At 39.0% G+C, this 18,982-nt stretch overlaps 1 protein-coding gene across 1 annotated transcript in view; it reads left to right on the top strand.

Annotated features, from left to right (window-relative positions):
* The window catches only part of TRIM24 (tripartite motif containing 24), a 64,788-nt gene that overhangs the window by 40,666 nt on the left and 5,140 nt on the right, over positions 1 to 18,982 (top strand). Inside the window, exons 8-17 of the mRNA XM_055807495.1 lie at positions 305 to 422; positions 3,715 to 3,980; positions 4,624 to 4,788; positions 6,357 to 6,536; positions 9,312 to 9,444; positions 10,587 to 10,659; positions 12,637 to 12,805; positions 13,369 to 13,682; positions 16,746 to 16,878; positions 18,272 to 18,346. Coding sequence (XP_055663470.1) covers positions 305 to 422; positions 3,715 to 3,980; positions 4,624 to 4,788; positions 6,357 to 6,536; positions 9,312 to 9,444; positions 10,587 to 10,659; positions 12,637 to 12,805; positions 13,369 to 13,682; positions 16,746 to 16,878; positions 18,272 to 18,346 — 1,626 coding nt within the window. The remainder of the gene's footprint in view (positions 1 to 304; positions 423 to 3,714; positions 3,981 to 4,623; positions 4,789 to 6,356; positions 6,537 to 9,311; positions 9,445 to 10,586; positions 10,660 to 12,636; positions 12,806 to 13,368; positions 13,683 to 16,745; positions 16,879 to 18,271; positions 18,347 to 18,982) is intronic.

Genomic DNA, 18,982 nt, shown 5'->3' with positions numbered 1-18,982 from the left:
AAAATGATTTTTTTTTTGGCAGTAGTTGATTGCATTTTAAAGCTATTTTAGGAATAAGGGAAAGATGTTAAGAATACCTTTTTTATTTGTACCTTGGACAAATGTCTCTATCTTGCACCTCAGTTCTCTGGGGGCTCATTCAGAGCTTTCTGTTGTTTTCTAGGGGGTGGGTGGAGTGTCTGCTTTTTTGTTGTTGTTATGGTTTTGTGTTGTGGGGGTTTTTTTCCAAGACCTCTTATGCTGTTTTGGTACGTGGCTCCAGCCTCAGAGGAAAAAAAAAAATCTTTGTTTGTTTCTGTTCTAGATTACATATCGACTACGGTATCTTCTCCGAGCAAGGTGTGATGCTTCACCAGTGACTAACAATACCATCCAGTTTCACTGTGATCCTAGCTTCTGGGCTCAAAATATTTTCAATCTAGGTATGATAAAACTTTATTAGCCCTTTGGCATCCTTATCCTATTTGGGAAGCAGCTTTCTTTTTGTGACAATAAGTAGCCTTCACACTATTCATTTCTTGGTTTACTTTGTTAGATTTATTTCCTTACCTGCAGAAGACATTTGAAGAGTGTTGTATGGGAAAAAGTATTACTTATGAATACTTATGATAAAGTATTAACAAACTTACCTTGCTTGAATGGCATATGTGATGGTCAAAATAGCAGCTTTCAGTTTCCTGGGCAATACACATGTCCTCTGCCTTCTGAAACAAGGAACATAATCTATAACTCTACTTCACATCTTAAGAAAGGATTCCAGAAGTCAGTCTCATTCTGCATCTTCCAGCTCTTTCTTCTACTTCAGCCTCATCTTCCCGAGCTGAAACCCATAGCAGCAGCAGCAGCATATGTTCAAGAGCCCCGATTTGCTCCCTTATGCTGAATAATAAGCCTTGGAGGACTGAGATGAAAGGAAAGAGAGAATGATGAAGAAGAATAGGGAAGAGAACACTACTTTTTGACAGTTTCCTGGCTTTTAGATTGCCTTTCCTGAAGTTGTGGGGTGGAATTCAGGAGAAAGCATGTTTTTAGCAGAGTTGCAAATGTACTTCATCTTCATTATCCTAAGAGGTTTTGATCTAGTCTCCAAACTGGTCTTCACATTTATCTTAACAGCTGCAAGTTGCTAGGGTTTTATGATACTGATGAATCCCAGAACCTGGAAACTTTTCAGGTAGCCTGCTTGTGTGATTGCCTGAAAGCCTGAGTTTAATGGAGATAAGCATCCTAGGAACTCATCAGCTTAAGAGCAGGAATTAAAGCTTTGGGGTCTTTTTGAGGATTTTTACTGCTGTCATGCTTCCTTTCATTCTCCACTGTTACTTTGATTTGAGTTTTTCTGTCATCTGTAGAATGCTTTGCAGGATACCTGTGGGACGACTACTGCCTTTCATCAGAAAGTGCAGTGAGCTCTACAAATGTACAGAGAGGTGCAAATGCACATTTCTCTACAAAGGCAGTGAAAGAAAGCATTGTGGCAGTGCTTTAAGGCCAGCAAGCACCTTTCCCCATACACCAGGACATTACATGGTTAGCAAGGAAATTCTCCAAGTTCCTGCTTTGTAAATAATTTTCTTTGGGAAAGGAATCTAAAGTGAATCTCTTGTTCCCAGACATTAACTGTCAGGCTGTGCGGTGATAACTGTGAACTGCTGATGAACTGAGACCACGCTTGTCAAGAGAGGTCTTTTTCTTGTGTTTGGTTTTGGGGCTCTTTTTTGTTTATTTAATGAGCTGCCTAAATGTGTTCCCTTAAATTCTGAAAAGTGCTGCAATAAAAATGGCACCTATATCAATCAGCATAGGAGTGCTTGTAATTAAGTGATGGATAAAACCAGAATACATTTATCTGTCTGGTTTCAGAAATCACAGCCTTTATGCTGTTACATTTGTGATCAGACATGTTCAGTTTCTGTAGATGAACCAGACTGAAGAACCACTAAAGTCTGAGTAAAGAAACAGATTACTTTGGGAATGGCTTGAATTCTAGTTAGGCTGCCTGTTGTTGACAATATGATTAACATCTCTATACTAATAGGATAATTGTCTTATGGATTTCAGAATGTATTTAAGAAAAATCACAACATTTCAACTGTTTTAATTCCACAAATTCTATGATAGCCCACAGTTTTCTAGAATAATGGAAGGGAATCATTCTCTGTAGTACCTTTGGGTAAGTAGCTATACCACAGATGTTAAATCTGGAAATATTTTTGCAATTGTAATTAGACTTGGAGAGAACAGAATAGAAGTGCTGTATGGGTTTGATAGTTGAGTGTAGTACAGTCAATACCGTTCTTTTTCAAAGTAACTCCTTTTCTAGAGAAAGAAAATAAAACAGATCCATCTTGACTGTAGTGAAATAAAAAATACAACTGTATAGGGGAAACAGTATTATTCATTTGCATTTTTCTTTGCTCACTTTATGGGAAACATTGACTAGACCTGTTACAGGATTAATGAAAGGTATTAGGCAATAGGTTGGTAGGTATTTTCCATTTTGTTTAGCATATTTAATATTTTTGTTAATGACTGATGTGGTAGAACCTTAATTAAAGTGTATGCAACACCAAAATTACCAAGTGTCAATATGAAAACAGTATTGTTGATGTTAGCTTTCTGCCCTGCTCTGCGCTACAGTAAATTGGCTGGCCTAGACTCCCTCTGTGCCTGTGTCTAGATAGGGACTAGAGTCATGCTACTTGTATAGCTTCTCAGCTCTTGAGATGAAAAAGAGGACTATAAAATGCAAGAAGTTTTCTTGTTCAGATAATCTACCCCAAAATGAGCCAGGCTAAACTGCACAGGATCCACAGAAACTGATGAATATGAGAAGTGGCATAGGGTGATTTCAAGTTCTGCTGTAATAGGGATTGTCAAATTGTCATGTGGCGTTGCCCACCTCGTGAAATGAACTCTCCTGGGAAGCAGCCTTAAATGTCTGGGAGAGAAGAGAGTATGAGGTGTCTATCTCCCACTGTATTGAAAAGCTGTTGTGCAACCTTTTACAGAACACTGGAATTTTTGTAACTCTTGGTCTTGGACCACAACTTTCCCTACTTCACTCCATTTTAAGCGTCTTTGTCTGTTCCTGTACAAACAATATGCTATTCCACTGAATCAAATCAACTCTCTTCTAGTTGGAATTCATGTTTCTTGGATGAGGTAGCCTGAATTTTACCTGAGTTTCATGTAATCACACTATATATCTCTTCAGATAAAATCTCTCACCCAGCATTAATCTCTAAAAATTAACTGTCCAGTCAAATTTCCTTCTAAGTCAGTGGAGAGAGAGAAAGCATCTCCTGGACGTGCCCATCACATCCTAGAATTGGTGGGGTGTGACAACTGAGAGTATCATTTCAGTATTCCACGATGTTGACTCAGAGGCCAGAAGGAATCACAGTACCTTTAAGTTTTATGATACAGTTAAAACTTTTTATCAAATGATTGGCTCAGGATACTCTGTCCCATTGAAACTTTGTTCCCGTGCTCTTCTGGAAGCTATAGAGAAGGCTACAGCACAAGACAGTTTGCTATAAAATGCAACCGTTTTCTTTCAGGCGAACAAAATAAATGGAGTCTCTATCTCCCATTTATCCATTCTTTACATTACAGTAATGAATGATGACTACATGATATAAAAGGAACTAACTGTGAAAAATAGCATTTCTGTTAACTGCTGTATTCTGGTATTGATTTTGTTTAAACTAGGTTCTTTAGTAATTGAAGATAAAGAAACCCCACCACATATGCCCAAGAGCCCTGTGATGGAAACAAACTTACAGCCACCAGGCAGTTTACCTTCAAACCAGCTGTCGAAGTTCCCAACGCAGATAAGCTTAGCTCAGCTCCGACTCCAGCATATGCAGCAACAGGTTATGGCTCAGAGGCAGCAAGCTCAACGCAGAGCAGGTCCAGTAAGTTTACCAAATCCAAGAATGCCAGGAGCCATGCAGCAGCCTCCTGCTTCTCATCAGGTAGGTTATGACTATTTCCAGAGAAGACTCTTTTTTCCATGGCATTGAAGGAAAAAGTAAAGAAAGATAAGAACAAAAGAAGAAGTTAAATCTAGATCCATAACTTCAGACAGCATCACCTTCAGCACATGTCTATGTAAATGGGTTGGGTAACATTTTCTTTGCTGAGAACTGAATGGGCATTTTAAACTTGTCTGGTAAAATGTGTGGTAGCACTTAGCCTGTTTTTGTTCGTAAAAAAAATCATATGGAATCCAACCATATATAGTACTGAGCTATACTTTGTATTTTCGCCAAATGATTAAAAAGTGAATCTGCTATTAATTTTCTTCCAAGGCTTTTTTTGCATAAAACTCTGTTATTCTGCTATGTAACTTTCAAAGTTGGAGATACTCTCACTGGCTCCTGTGATGTAGCTGCATTTATTATACTAGAATAATTCAAAACCATCTACCAGGTTTTGTTTTTAACATTGAAAATCAATGTGTAGTGTGATCATTCAGATAAATGGTATGATCCTATTAGTTTGCATCTGATTTGTTAAAGAGTTTCAGAAGTTTAAAAGGCTACTTGGAGTTGGTAAAAATTTCTGGAACATTGAATAGATGTCAGCTAACTTGTAGAATTGTTTGTTTTCATGCAGGCACCTCCGCGCTTGATTCATTTTCAGAATCATAGCTCCAAGTCCAATGGTTCATCTCTTCCTGCACAACAAATGAGATTTCCCCAAAATCAGAACCTACCACGGCAAGCAATAAAGCCCAACCCATTGCAAATGGCATTCTTGGCACAGCAAGCTATAAAACAGGTAAAGCTTCTTTCCTTTTTTCACTTGCCTGTAGAAAAAAAAATCAAATGTGCTTTTTATCATCTTACTTTTATATTATGTTTCTAGAGTGCTTTTCAATTAGAACAGAGACTGCGTTTTTCTCTATGACAAGATACCCACGGTTTTCTTAATGAGATAACTGTCAAGTTTCTTTCAGTTTGACAGTTCTAAGCAGCTGAAGCATTATGGAAGTGAGCCACTGTGCGTACTGTGTAGGTGTTTCTTTCCTTTGTTTGCTATTACTGTGATTTCTGGCTGCTTGTGCAAAACTTAATATGGCCATGGTCTGCACGCTACAATCAGTGAATAGACAAAATAGAAAATCCCACTATTTAGCTTGATGTTACTGACTTCACTAGGAACCAGGTAAAAGCTTGACTAAAAAGCTGTAGCTGCCACCATTCTCTAGAGTATGCCAAATCTGAACTTTTGCAGATGAGGAGAGAAAAGAAAGTCCACAACTGTGGGACCTCTGCTGTGTAAGACTGATCAATACCCAGCTAATCAGCAGTTGAAATGGGGCAGAAGAAGCAAAAGTGTCATATGTTTTCTGGATGTTCAGGAAGGCAAATCTTCATTAAAGAGCATATTAACACATGAGGAGTTAGGTATGTGGAAGGAAAGAGAAAACCATGTCACTAGAGGTAAGCAGGCCAGAATCAAATGAATCTGATCTGTGACCTGAGAAGCAGAGTAACACCTTTCATGTTTGCAATGCTTATGATGTCAGAGAACTAATTCCAACTAAATTGAAGCAAGCAGTACAGTATCTAAGAGAACCTGTAGTGACAAAAACTAAGTCATTTCTATTCTGTGCCTCTGAAAAGAAGATTGGCCTGTCTGCAAGCCTTTCTTTCAAGTATTTTCATTATCTAGTAATTTCTTTCTGAAGCTAGAAACCAGTAAATAGAATGACTGACTAAAAAGGATTTTAGCAGAGTCAAATTTTGCCTGTGGTTGCCATGAAATTCCATTAAAGTCATTGAAAACTGCATATGTCTAAATGAGAAAGAAATTTAGTCTGACTTGACTGTGCACTTCATATCATGGTGTTAAGCGTATATGTGGGTGGAGATCCAGCCAGCATTTCAAATTCTTAATCACTTTAAGTTGTTAAGGGAAGCACAACATGAAATACTTGATGCCATCCAAGTGACACTATAGCTATTTACTTAATAAGGCACTGGAGCAGTTGTGCATTCAGCCTATTATCTGTAATGCTTTTATTTCACTAAAACTGTTACATTTCTCCCACAACACTGTCGATGCAGCATAAAATATTAATAGACACTTAACATTGAGATACAGCTTTGAATTCACGTTCATTTCTTCTGTGAATAGTTTTCAACTACTTGTCATCTCCCTTTGTCTTTTAAGATTGGTTCTTGAAATCAGATAACTTCAGAGTAAATCAGGATTCAGCTTCCTGAACCAAGCTGCTTGTTTAACTGCTGAGTTAGAACTGGTATATGCAATTGATGTGATCTGTTGAAAAAAAAACCCCAAACAACAATGCTGAATTGTGGATTATCGTCTTTTCTTTTTAGTGGCAGATTGGTAGTGGACAAACTTCAACTGCGCTTTCAACTGCAAGCAGCACAACATCTACTCCATCCAGCCCCACAGTCACGAGTGCTGTAGGATGTGATGGGAAGACATACGGTCCCCCTGTGATAGATTTGAGTTCTCCAGTGGGTAGCTCCTACAATCTACCATCTCTTCCTGATGTAAGTGTAACATAAGAACAGTTTTATGGATTCTATTTGAAGTAAGTCTTAATGTTTGTAAGAAGTAGAAACATTTGACTGAAATTCTTGCTCTGCTTGTCAGAGTGAGGCAGTTCCAGAAAACAGCGATGCAGGATTACCTACGTGTTTCCGGCAATATTCAGAACTCTTCTGGGAGACAGCAGTTAGGACAACTAAGAAAAATAACTTTGCAGGTTGAAATTGTAATTGGACTTGTTTGCTTGGATGCAGTATATTTGTCCCCCGCCCCCCATAACGATGCTAAAAAAATGCGTTAGCTTAGCTTTCTTTTACCAGTGTGCATAGATAGCACTGGTTTGCTGATGTTATTTTTATATCTTTCCCTTTTGCTACTTTTTTCTTCATGTTATCTTCTAACATGCCTGTGAGCCAGTGATAGAAGGAACATCATAAGATCATCTTTCCTTAAGCTTCTAAACTTCTTTTCATAGTTTCTTCTGATTGGTGTTTGTCAGAGATCCACATTAGAGCTGCTGAGTTTTAATTATTTGGCTTCATTCTTTCAAATAACTGCCAAGCCTATTTTTGTGGTCTAAGGTTTTGTAGGTATCTGAAACGTCATGGTTTTCTAGTCATAACTTGCTGTTAACTCCTTGTGTCTCCTAGCTGTCTTGTTCTCACCAATAAACTCACAGATAAGCGTTGTATTTTCTAAGAGTACATACAGTACAGAATCACAGTATCTGTCAGGCTTAAAAGGTGAACTACACAGCGCGATCATAAAACTATGTGAGACATTTTAGCATACTGATTTTTGTGCACAGTATTGTGAACTCTTCTACTTCTATATGGTTGTTTGTGCTATTAAGATACATGGCCCAAATCCCTGTAGATATGCTGACCTAGCAGAGACTTCTGCATCCACTTCAGCTAAGTCTAGCTTTTAAATAGAAATTTCAGTGGCCAATGAAGTTGATACCAGTGGATTTTTGAGGCATCTGGTAATTGAGAAAACTGATAGCAAGGTGACCTATTTTCTTACCATAAATCTCATATATATTGCAAAAAACCCTAACATTTAAAAAGGTCATTTCTCTTTATCAAACCAGAATGTGTAATTTTTACAGAAAGTTAGAATGGTAAATTGGGAGCCCGACAGTTCAGTTGTCTGGCCTGGGCTGTGGGTGGAAAGAGCAAGTGTTGGTTTGCTGTTTGCATTTTGAGTCAATATGCATAGCACCTGCCCAGAATGTATGTGGGACAGAAAGAACTGTCACAGAACGGTCAGGGTTGGAAGGGACCTCTGCAGATCATCTGGTCCAACCCCCTGCTAAAGCAGGCTCACCCACAGCAGGTTGCACAGTCACATCCAGGCAGGTTTTGAATGTCTCCAGAGAAGGAGACCCCACAGTCTCTCTGCAGAGCCTGTTCTGGTGGTGTGTTACCCTCAAGGTAAAGAAGTTTTTCCTCATGGAAACTTCCTTTGTTGCAGTTTGTGCCCGTTGCCCCTTGCCCTGTCACTGGGCACCACTGAAAAGAGCCTGGCCCCATCCTCCTGGCACTCGCCCTTAAGATATTAGTAGACACTGATAGGATCCCCTCAGCCTTCTCCTCTCCAGGCTCCACAGGCCCAGCTCTCTCAGCCTTTCCCCACGAGGGAGATGCTCCAGTCCCCCAATTACCTTGGCAGCCCTCTGCTGGACCCTCCCCAGCAGTTCCCTGTCTCCCTTGAACTGGGGAGCCCAGCACTGGGCACAGCACTCCAGGTGCGGCCCCACCAGGGCAGAGCAGAGGGGCAGGATCACCTCCCTCACCTGCTGGCCACGCTCCTCCTGATGCACCCCGGGGTCCCACTGGCCACCTTGGGCACACGGGCACACGGCTGGCTCGTGGGCAACTTGCTGTCCACCAGGACTCCCAGGTCCTTCTCCGCAGAGCCGCCTCCCAGCAGGTCAGCCCCAGCTTGTGCTGGTGCGTGGGGCTGTTCCTCCCTGGGGGCAGGACCCTGAACTTGCCTTTGGTGAACTCCATCAGGTTCCTCTCTGCCCAACGCTCCAGCCTGTCCAGGTCTCGCTGAATGGCAGCGCAGCCCCTGGTGTATCACCTGTATCACCTGCTCCTCCCAGCTCTGTATCTTCAGCAAACTTGCTGAGGGCACGCTCTGTCCCTTCATCCAGGTCATGCACAAGTAAGTTGAGCAGGACCGGACCCAGTGCTGATCCCCGGGGAACACCACTGGCTACAGACTTCTGTGCTGCTGGTCCAGCCCTCTGAGCTCTGCCATTCAGACAGTTCTCAGCCCAGCTCGCTGCCCACTCATTTAATCCACACTTCCTGAGCTCATGTATAAGGATGTCCTTTGAGGTTTTTTCCAGTCCTGTCAAACACTGGTGGATTAAGGTATATTGCTTTTATAGAGTGTATATATAGAGTATATGAACATGTCAAAAGAAAGTGTGGAGATAAGAATTCATCTCTTACTTCAATGTGTGAAAGCTACCTGTCTGATGTAAGCCTTCTCTGTAGCTGATGGAGAAAAATTGGCACTTACAGAATCATCTGATCTTAAAATGAAGCACTAGATTTGGGCATTTCTTTTCTTTTTAGAGAAAGTAAGATGATCTGTTTTAAAGTAACGGCCTCAATTTTTGGGTGGCTAAAGTTAGGCGGAATGCCTTTTGGTTTTTATCTTCAAAATAACAGTATGGCAGAGGCATGGAGTGGGATTTTGTTGTGGGGTTTTTTTCCCCCCTCTCAACACTAACTGCTTCCCCTCTCTTCCCCGTGTTTTAGATTGATTGTTCAGGAAACATCACACTGGATAACGTAAGGAAGGATGGCACGGCAGAGCAGAATCAGCCAAAACCCCCTTTGAACAGAACTGTGCAGTCACCAAATTCATCGGTACCATCACCAGGCCTCTCAGGTAATTGGAATGTGGTGCAATTTTCTGTTAAGTATTATAATAGAATAATCTAATGCAGCCATTTAAACAATGATATCAGAATTAGTTACTTGTATTTTATATTGAAGACAAGAAATATGAAAATGAAGGCAAAGTTGTAGAAATCCTCGTAGGAGGTAAAGAGACTATTTTAGCATTGTGAACAAAAGGTAAGTGCCCAGATCTTAAAAAAAACATGGAGGGAAAAACAGCAGATTTCAGCAAATTGCATAGAAATCCATAGAAAAACGGCAATCTTAGGGGTACTCCAAATGAAAACCTAGAAGCTGTGGTAAGAGGCAAGTATTTAAAAAGCAAGACAGGATGTAACAGGAGACAGTGGCTACAAATGGTGACTTGGGAAGTTCACTTTGGACATTAGAAAATTTTTTTCACTGGAAGGGTAGAGCAGCACTGACAGAACTTGACCAGAGAAGTTACTGTTATGTGTAGCTAAATGTGGTAGACTTGAAGGACCCAGGGGATTCCTGTCACCGTGCCTGGTGGCAATCAGCAGCTGCTCCTTACTCCCATTTCCTGATCTGATCTGTAGTGAGGCTATGCTCATGTAGTGAACATGAATTCCCAATAAGCACTCGTGTAACGTTCATGTACTTGCATGGCATTCACACACTTGGGCAGATTAGCTGAGACAGGAGGATAATGCATTCACAGACAGCCCACTCTGGTTTCTCAGGACCAGTGCTCAGCAAAGATGTCCTTCACAAGTCTTTCAGCTATCTTGTCCCCAGACCTTTGGTCTCTCTCATACCTGGTCCCAGACTTCCTACTTGCTGGCTCATCTGGCTTAAAGTTTCCTAGCAGATCTCCTAGAATGTAATAAGGTAAGACAAAACAAACTGCAGCAATCAGGTGGAGTGGTCAGCCAGGCAAAGGTACTGACCCGTCAGCCTGCTTACATGCAGTGCGCCCTTTTTTAGTCCTCTCCTTCCCCCTATTATCCCATGCTTCTCATCCTCTCATAAATTTGTTTAAATGAGATATGGGTTAAATAAATGACACTGCAGGAGAAATTTTCCCCAAAACCTGTTTGAGTTCTCTGAGTCAAATCTCAGACGTGGCACAGAACTGTGTTTTGTTCTAATCTGATTCTTCTATCCTAGGAGGAGTCAGTGTGACAAACATACACCCTCCAATTCGTTCACCCAGTGCCTCCAGTGTTGGGAGCAGAGAGAGGTAAGGAAAGAGTGGGAGAGAAGAAAATGTAACTTCCACCTCCATACAACATGCCTCAATCTCTTCTCTCATTAATGCATATAGAAGTCAATTTGCCTCACTGACCTGGTTTTGGCTGGGATAGAGTTAATTTTCTTCCCAGTAGCTGGTACAGTTCTGTGTTTTGGGTTTAGTGTGAGAATATTGTTGATAACACACTGATGTTTTAGTTATTGCTGAGTAGTGCTTACTCTTAAGGACTTTTCAGTTTCCCATGCTCTGCCAGTGAGCAGGTGCACAAGAAGCTGGGGGGGGACACAGCCAGGACAGCTGACCTGAACTAGCCGAAGGGATATTCCATACCATAGAACATTATGCTCAGCATTTATAAACTGGGGGGAGCTGGCTGGGCGCAGCCAATTCCTGCTTTGGGACTGGCTGGGTATCGGTCAGTGGGTGGTGAGCAGTTGTATCGTGCATCACTTGGGGGGTTATTTCCCCTTCCTCGGGTTTTATTCCTCTCTCTCCCTCTCCTCTTCATTACAATTCTTGTTATTATTTTTACTTTATTTCAGTTATTAAACTGTTCTTATGTATACCCACGGGTTTTACCACCTTCTGATTCTCTCTCCCATCCCAGCCGGGGGGAGGAGGTCATGGGGAAGTGAGCAAGCAGTTGTGTGGTACTGAGTTGCTGGCTGGGGTTAAACCATGACACTCACCACCTCTGTTAACAGGCCAGGCCTGATGGTTATTACAGCACTCCTTGCATTCAAAAAGTATTAATTTAATTTGTAATGTATTACTAGCACATTTTAAAATGTTTTAACTCTGTAAATGATGGCTAAGTTGGTGTTATTAAAAGTATGCCAATTCTAAATTAGGTTTCAAATTTGGAAAAATCAGCTAAAGGAAAAAGTTGCATGTTGAAAGTCCTCCTGGAACTATAAATGACTTCAGATTTAAGAAACTAATGTTACAAAGAAAGTTATTAAGAATTTTCTGCCATAATACAGTTAGTTAAGTGAGCACTAGATAACTACTGTAAGTCTACACAAATGTTTTTTATCCCTTAGTGATGGAATATTAATGAACAAATAGATTTACACCGTGTTGTTTGAAGAGTGCAGATCCATTAATGTGTTCCAATAAATTAGAGCATGCATCTGACATGAGATTAATTTTTCATGCAGAGAAAAATCAGATGACATCCATCCTACTTTAATTGGAAATGCAGATGCTTTTTAATATAGAATACCCTTTGCTCTACTCCATTTATGTGGTAAATTCTGTGAAGGAGTCTTATGAAATGATTAAATATTTGAAGAGTCTTTTACTTGCATTTAGAAAATGATTCTATCTGCTACTGCTTGAATTTTATTAGATCTAAAATTCTTTGTTATTATGAAAAAAAAAATAAGGTGGCATTTTTGAGGTTGATTGTCCATTCTCATCCTACTATGACTAAACACATGATGCAAGACAGATCTAGTTCTAAAAGTAGGGCCATAGTTTAGGCAGACCTGCAAGGCTGTGAGAAACTCTTCCAAGAAACTTTAAATATGTGTTTTATCTAGCTTGTTCTATTGTGCAGTTTGCAATGATCAGTTCAGCTCTGGAGAAACACTGACCTTCCCCGAAATACAACTGCGTCTCCTCCAAAGTGGGTTGATGTTCACTAGCAGTGCTTTTTTGTCTATGACGTAAAAGAAATGGAGATTATCTCCAAATCTTGCAGTAACGGGAAGTCAAACCATGAATAATTCTCTAGTTCTGGAACTGCACCATTAAAATTTTCCCTTTTTGTAATGCCTTTAATTTGTAATGTAAATAAACTTGGATGTTGTACTCTGTAATAGTAATACTGTAGTGCTCAGGATTCAAAGCAGCAAAATGGATTAGCATCCTGAGGTGTTGGAAAGCATCAGTGTACAAAAGGTGTCCAGGTTTGACTCTTATTATTTTCCATTTTTTCCTGCCTCTTTCTGTCCTTTACAGTTCTGGCTCCTCCAGCAGGCCACCAGGAGCTGATTCTACACACAAAGTCCCGGTTGTTATGTTGGAGCCGATCAGAATTAAACAGGAATCAAGTGCACCAAATGAGAACTTTGATTTCCCAATTGTTATAGTGAAGCAAGAAACGGATGAGGAATCCAGGCCTCGAAATGTAATATTAACAGTTATAAAGATCTCCTTTCTATTTGGAGGGTATTTTGCATTTATGAGGAATAAAATAATTTATTCATAATCTGTTTATTAATAATCCCCTGTTCTTCAGGGGAAAACTATAAAGCTAAGTAAAAAGAAGAGGTGAAAGTCAAAATCAAACTAGCTCTTCTGCCAGTTCAAATAATTAACTGGTGCAATCACGCTGCTTTTATCCATTGAAAACCTAGGCAGGCAGGAAATAGCTTGTAAACATCATATTTTCGTGTGGTGCTAGGAAGTGTTTCTAATCATCGTGCAGTAATACACTTAAATAAGGTCGCTAGACTTTGGGGGCACCACAGATTAGGTTTTTAATTAGTAGAGCAGTAAATAGCCTTTCATAGCTAATTTCTTGTGGTTAGTTATCTGATGTTATAGTATGATAGTAATTTTTGCATGCATGTTACAAACTTGTATGGCTGCTTGCATGTAAGTTTGTTATTCTGGTCAGTTTACTTGTTGTTGGGGTCATGTAAATGTGCATAAACATTACAGCCTGGCTTCCTTCGTTTCTTGTTACAGGCCACCTTTTCAAGAAGCATACTTACTTCGTTGCTGTTAGATAGCAATCATAATTCCACTTCTGATGAAGCGGTCGTAAGAACAGATGCACCAGACAGCACAGATGATCAGCCAGGGATACTGCAGGAGAACACACCCAGTGGGAAGACAGGGTGGATAGGACCCTCCCACATTGGGGAGGGCAGAAAAGAGGATGATCCCAATGAAGATTGGTGTGCAGTATGTCAAAATGGAGGGGAGCTCCTTTGCTGTGAGAAGTGTCCCAAAGTGTTCCATCTTTCTTGTCATGTCCCTACATTGATGAGCTTTCCAAGGTAATTATGACCCCTTTAATTCCATCTAAACTTGCATTAAAAGACATAAGCTTTGCATTGGAAAACCCAGTACAAGAAGTGTCAGTCTCAAAGGAAGCAGTATCGTCTTTGAAGTCTTGAATCCAGAAGTTTTATTAACTGGTGAAAATTGGAATTTATATTGAAACTTCAGTTTAACTTTGTTGTGACTGCAAATCTATAATAAAATTCTTCACTAGTTTGACAATTAAGCGAGATCACTTAAATCTAGGGCATCTATTATTAAAACTGGGCCACAGAATTACCAATCTGTCATAAAATTTTTTAAGAGTGACAGAAAGGTTTTACATAACAATAATGATAATGATAATAGAAATATCTAAGCTAATATCATATTAAATATATTATTTACTATAGTGCTAAACATGACTATACTCCAAGCATCAGATGTAGTGACTGACGTCTTCTAGTAACATCTCCTTCGATGCTGAAACAAGCAGTAGGCTTTCTTGATTGGCTGTTACAAAACAACTACTCAGTTTCTTGAGTTTCAAAATAAAGTCTTAAAATAGGTTGTGGTTATAAGCATTACTGACATTTGCTTCTGGAATTAGTGTCTTTGATTAAAATAAATGGCATTTAGCAATGTTCCAACTTGGAAATGCCATGCAATAAGCTTATTAGTATTAAAGGATAAAAACATCTGTCATAACATGCTCATTGTTTAATGCTTTTATAAATATTAGCTTTACTTATTAAATATCAGCATAGTTTGCTGATGTAATATTTGGGTAACAACTTAGTTTCATACATTTATCATCTCTGTGCTACTCTGAACTAGCATACTTCCACAAGTATACCTGCTCTTTTAAATGTCACTTGAAATGGCATTTCAATGCCATAATTTTATGCCGCTATTCAATGGCATAAAATGTTGTTCTTACCTTTTGAAACTTTAGAGTTGATATTTTTTAAAAAAGTAAAGGTTGACTATGTTACAGCTTTGAGCCATAAGCAAAACTCAGTAAAGTTACAGTAAACACGTAAACATTTATGCCTTTCTGACAAGACAAAAAAAAATCTTTAAGCAGGTAGATAAATATGTATTTACAAGTCTTTGTTTTTATTAAAATTAAAGCTTCAAGAATTAAGTCTTTAAAATGTCTCTTTTTTACTGGATTGTTCTGTGGAAGCTGAAATGACGATGTCTAGGGGCAAGGGAGCCAAAACCAACTTTTCTGACAAGTGTTCAGATCTGTAAGCATACATATTAATTAATACAAGTGCGTGTTTTCCTGGGCTTCAGAACGACAATTAGCTTGTTTCCTCCTGGCTTCATATGTATGAGGTTTTTGTTCTCATCTTTGTGGATTGGTTTGGGTTTTTTTTTCAGCTGTAGCTGTCTGCTTAACAAACTTTGGTCTCTTAGCATTAGTTCCTTCAAACACACAAAATAATTCCTTTTTTGTTACGTCAGCAATGTCAGGCTACTTCTTTCATAATTGCTTTTTGTTCTTGCTTCAGGTGAATAAAACGATTTCATAGAATCATAGAATGGGTTGGGTTGGAAGGGACCTTTTGTCCAACCCCCTGCAATGAGCAGGGATGTCTTCAACTAGATCAGGTTGCTCAAAGCACCATCCAACCTGACTTTGAATGTTTCCAGAGATGGAGCATCTGCAGCGTCTCTGGGCAACTTGTTCCAGTGTTTCACTACTCTCATTATAAAAGATTTCTTCCTTATATCTAGCCTGAATCTACCTTCCTTTAATTTAAAACTATTACCCCTTGTCCTATCACTGTTTCCCTATAGATTCACAAGGTCACTGCATCTTTTTTTCTTCACTCCAACCCACCACACTCTTCCTGATTCTTGGATATTTAAATACGTCATTCCTCCATCATTCCTGTGTTTCTTATTTTCTTCTGTCGTAAGATCTTTAGATCATGGCCTGTATCAATTTTTGTATGTCTACTACATCATTTCTGTGATACTAGTCCGAGCACAGGGGTGAAGCTGTCATATAAGTAACTTCATCAAGTTAAGACATTAGAGGGTGTAAGTCTCTGAGGTAAAATGCCCTTTAACCACTACTGTATGCTAAAACTAGCACATGGTGGAAGTCTTGGGATTACTCTGAATAAAAAACAATAAGATTTTTTTTTCTTTTAACTTTAAAGGTCTTCAGCCTTACTATCGAGATGAATTAAAAGGCGCTGCAGAAACTATTTCCCATTTACAAAGATGTTATTATAACACACCTCTGAGTAAACACATGCAGTTAGATCGCCTAACTGGTTATTGCTGAATTCTTTCTGCAGTCTCAGAAGTACAATTCAGCCCTCTTGTGGTTATCTGCAGCCATGCAAGTTGCTTTGTTTGTGGAGAACTATATTAAAAACATGGACTCTTCATACATTTTTCAAAACTGGGACGTTCACAAATTGTAATAGAGAATCAGTGACTGTAGCTTGCAGAAATAATTTTTTCATAATATTAATGCTGTCATTTAAATTTATAGGATTTTCCTAGACCAGCTGATATTATCAGGCACATCTGGAAGTTTTAGGGACTAAAGAATTTCCAGTTTTCAAAAAAAAATCTTGTCTAGGGTGATCTATGTAGAGCAGTAATATGTTGTAGATCAAGCTTGTAGAAAGAATATATAGTTCTTGCCATATCAGATTAACACTTTTCCTTCTGTTTGGCCTATATGATTCCTTCAGTCTGTAGATAGGAAACAGAGCTCTTAATACTGCTTTGCTTGAATCCTGTATGCTCAAGTGGAACAGTTCAGTACTGACAAAGATAAACACCATCTGTCTATTATGAAAAACCATTTTTTCTGTTATGACATCACTGATGATGCCTGTGGCATTAAAAAGGAAACAAAGTTCTAATAAAGCTTTTTTTACCAGCAGTCTCTGCCTTTTGTAGTGTTTAAAAAACCAGCAAGGACAAAGCAATGCAAGGCAGAAAAAAATCACCCCACAAATGAGGAACTGACCCAGAAATGTGTTGAAAGCCTTTTATCAAGAGCGTGCTACGCCACTGAGGTCAATGTGTCTGTTTGTCTTCTTTAGCGGAGAGTGGATTTGTACGTTCTGTCGGGATTTGTCCAAGCCAGAAGTTGAATATGACTGTGATAAACCTGCTCAGAGCTCTGAAAAAAGAAAATTGGAAGACACTGTGGGTTTGGCACCGATAGACCGTAGGGTAAGGCTAACATGAGTACTGTCTTGCTGCCTCTTGTATTCTGAAATGTATGCATCTTTTAAAAAGTGATGGCAAAAAAGGAGAATTAAACTCTTTAAATAAGCTCAGAGATCATAACAGCTTTCATGCTGAACAACACATGCTTGGATGTCTGAAAAGTGGTTGTGATCTGGGACTGTGTTCTAGGAATTGCCAAGTGCTGTTCCTAACAGAGCTCTGGTACACAGTCACATTGCATTGAGAATTTTTTTCTTTGTGCTTTCCAAATTTGACATAGATTGATGTTATCAACTAATGGTTTTAGTCTTTAAAGCACTTTATCAACATCCTTTTAAAAAATCAAGGTGGTTCTTTCTCAGTGAAGATATACAGAGATGCAATACTGATCCTGCAGAGATTAACACAAGTCTCTGGGAATAACTGCTATCCTTCGGCAGCTTTGAATGTTCCTGGTGGACAAGCTACAAAGCAAACAGTGGATCCCCAATTCTTGTCTTTCCCTAAAAATTAAAAGAAAAAATGGTGCCTTTGAGCAGACAGTTGAACTGCTTGACAGAATCATTTGGAATCTTGGCAGTTTTGGAGGGGGTTTTTGCCTTTTTTGATTTTTCTTATTTCTTCGTAGTTATTATTATTCAAAACTTTTTTAAAGCAGTTTTGAGCTGTATTGGAAACTTTCAGCAGTGTATTACTTGGCTTCAGTTGGCAACTTGTGTAAATACACTGAAATTATTGTCTTATTTGGGGTCTTAGTCTATCTGTAGAACCATTATTTACAAGTGCTGCTATCTGAAAGGAAAAAAGCTAGCTCTGTGCGTATTTTGCTTTAAATGTAAGCTATGAAAATGTAAGTCCTGTAAATACTCTGATAAAGGATCAGCAAGCTTAAAATCACACAAAAACTATTTTTAAAATCTCTTTCGAGGCCTAAGATCTGGTTTAATATATTTGAATACACAAAGAAAAGATACACCTTCCCACTGCTAAGAAAAAGCACTGTAGGCTTTGCAGTTATCAGAGTGGTTATACCCAGATCAGGAAAAATATTATTGCTGTCTCTGAATATTTGTAAAGCACTAAGAGCCACGCATGCTTTTTTATTCCCTGGAATGTATGCTGGGCTCAGCAAATGCTGAATAACACTGTTAGTAACTTATGAGGTTTCATAGCATGCATTTGAGAGTTGATAATGATGCATCTATTGCAGAGAAGGAATGCTGTAGGCCACTAGTTATGACTGTTAATCTTGCTTCCAAATACAGTTTCTGTGCTCACTTTTCTGCTTATGGCCTGAGGGAGTACTGAGCATCTGTTTCATATTTTCTGTAGTTTATTTCAGAACAAATCGTGTAGGATTCTCTAATTACTTGGGTATATATTTTTCTTGACACAGAAGTGCGAAAGACTGCTGCTCTACCTCTACTGTCATGAAATGAGTCTTGCTTTTCAAGATCCAGTTCCTCTCACAGTATGTACCTCACTTTCCATTTTATGTTAGTAGCATAATTGGCATGTTTCTAATGGCATTTTAATGTCCTATCACAGTGCGTTATCAGAAGTCAAGTTTCCCAGACATTAACCATATTAAACATGTTCAATTTTATTGAAACTATCTGAAGGGGAGTTAAAAGTTGAAGCATTACGTGAGAAGGGGATTAACTATGAAAATTCCCTAAGAAAGAGACACAAAAAGTGAGTTCTAACACTGTCTGCTGGTCTCACAATGCTGAGTGATACTACTAAAAAGGTGAATTGGGATGCATTTGGGTTTTTTAGAAATTACCTGATTTTGAGTATTAGGGTGCTCCACAGTAGTAATATGAAATTGAATTTCTTACTATTAACGTGAAATTTATTAGCTTAAAATGGCAAACAATACCTGGGTACTTTAGAAGTCCAAGGATGCACAGAAGAGTTACCTGTGTGATCAGACGAAAAGTACCTCTTTTATGTTCTTCAAGACAAGTCAATGTGAAAAGAATTCATTAATAAATAACGTGCTCCTATACACCATTTCTACTCCATTTGAATAATAATTTTTCCAAAAAACATTCCACAGAGTCTGATAATAAGAAATGGCACAAGAGATTGATTAATCACATGA

This window comes from Falco peregrinus, chromosome 6 (assembly GCF_023634155.1).
Source record: "Falco peregrinus isolate bFalPer1 chromosome 6, bFalPer1.pri, whole genome shotgun sequence".
NCBI classification, from domain to species: domain Eukaryota; kingdom Metazoa; phylum Chordata; class Aves; order Falconiformes; family Falconidae; genus Falco; species Falco peregrinus.
Note: the sequence above shows the minus strand (reverse complement) of the source record. Positions and strands in the feature narration are given on the sequence as shown.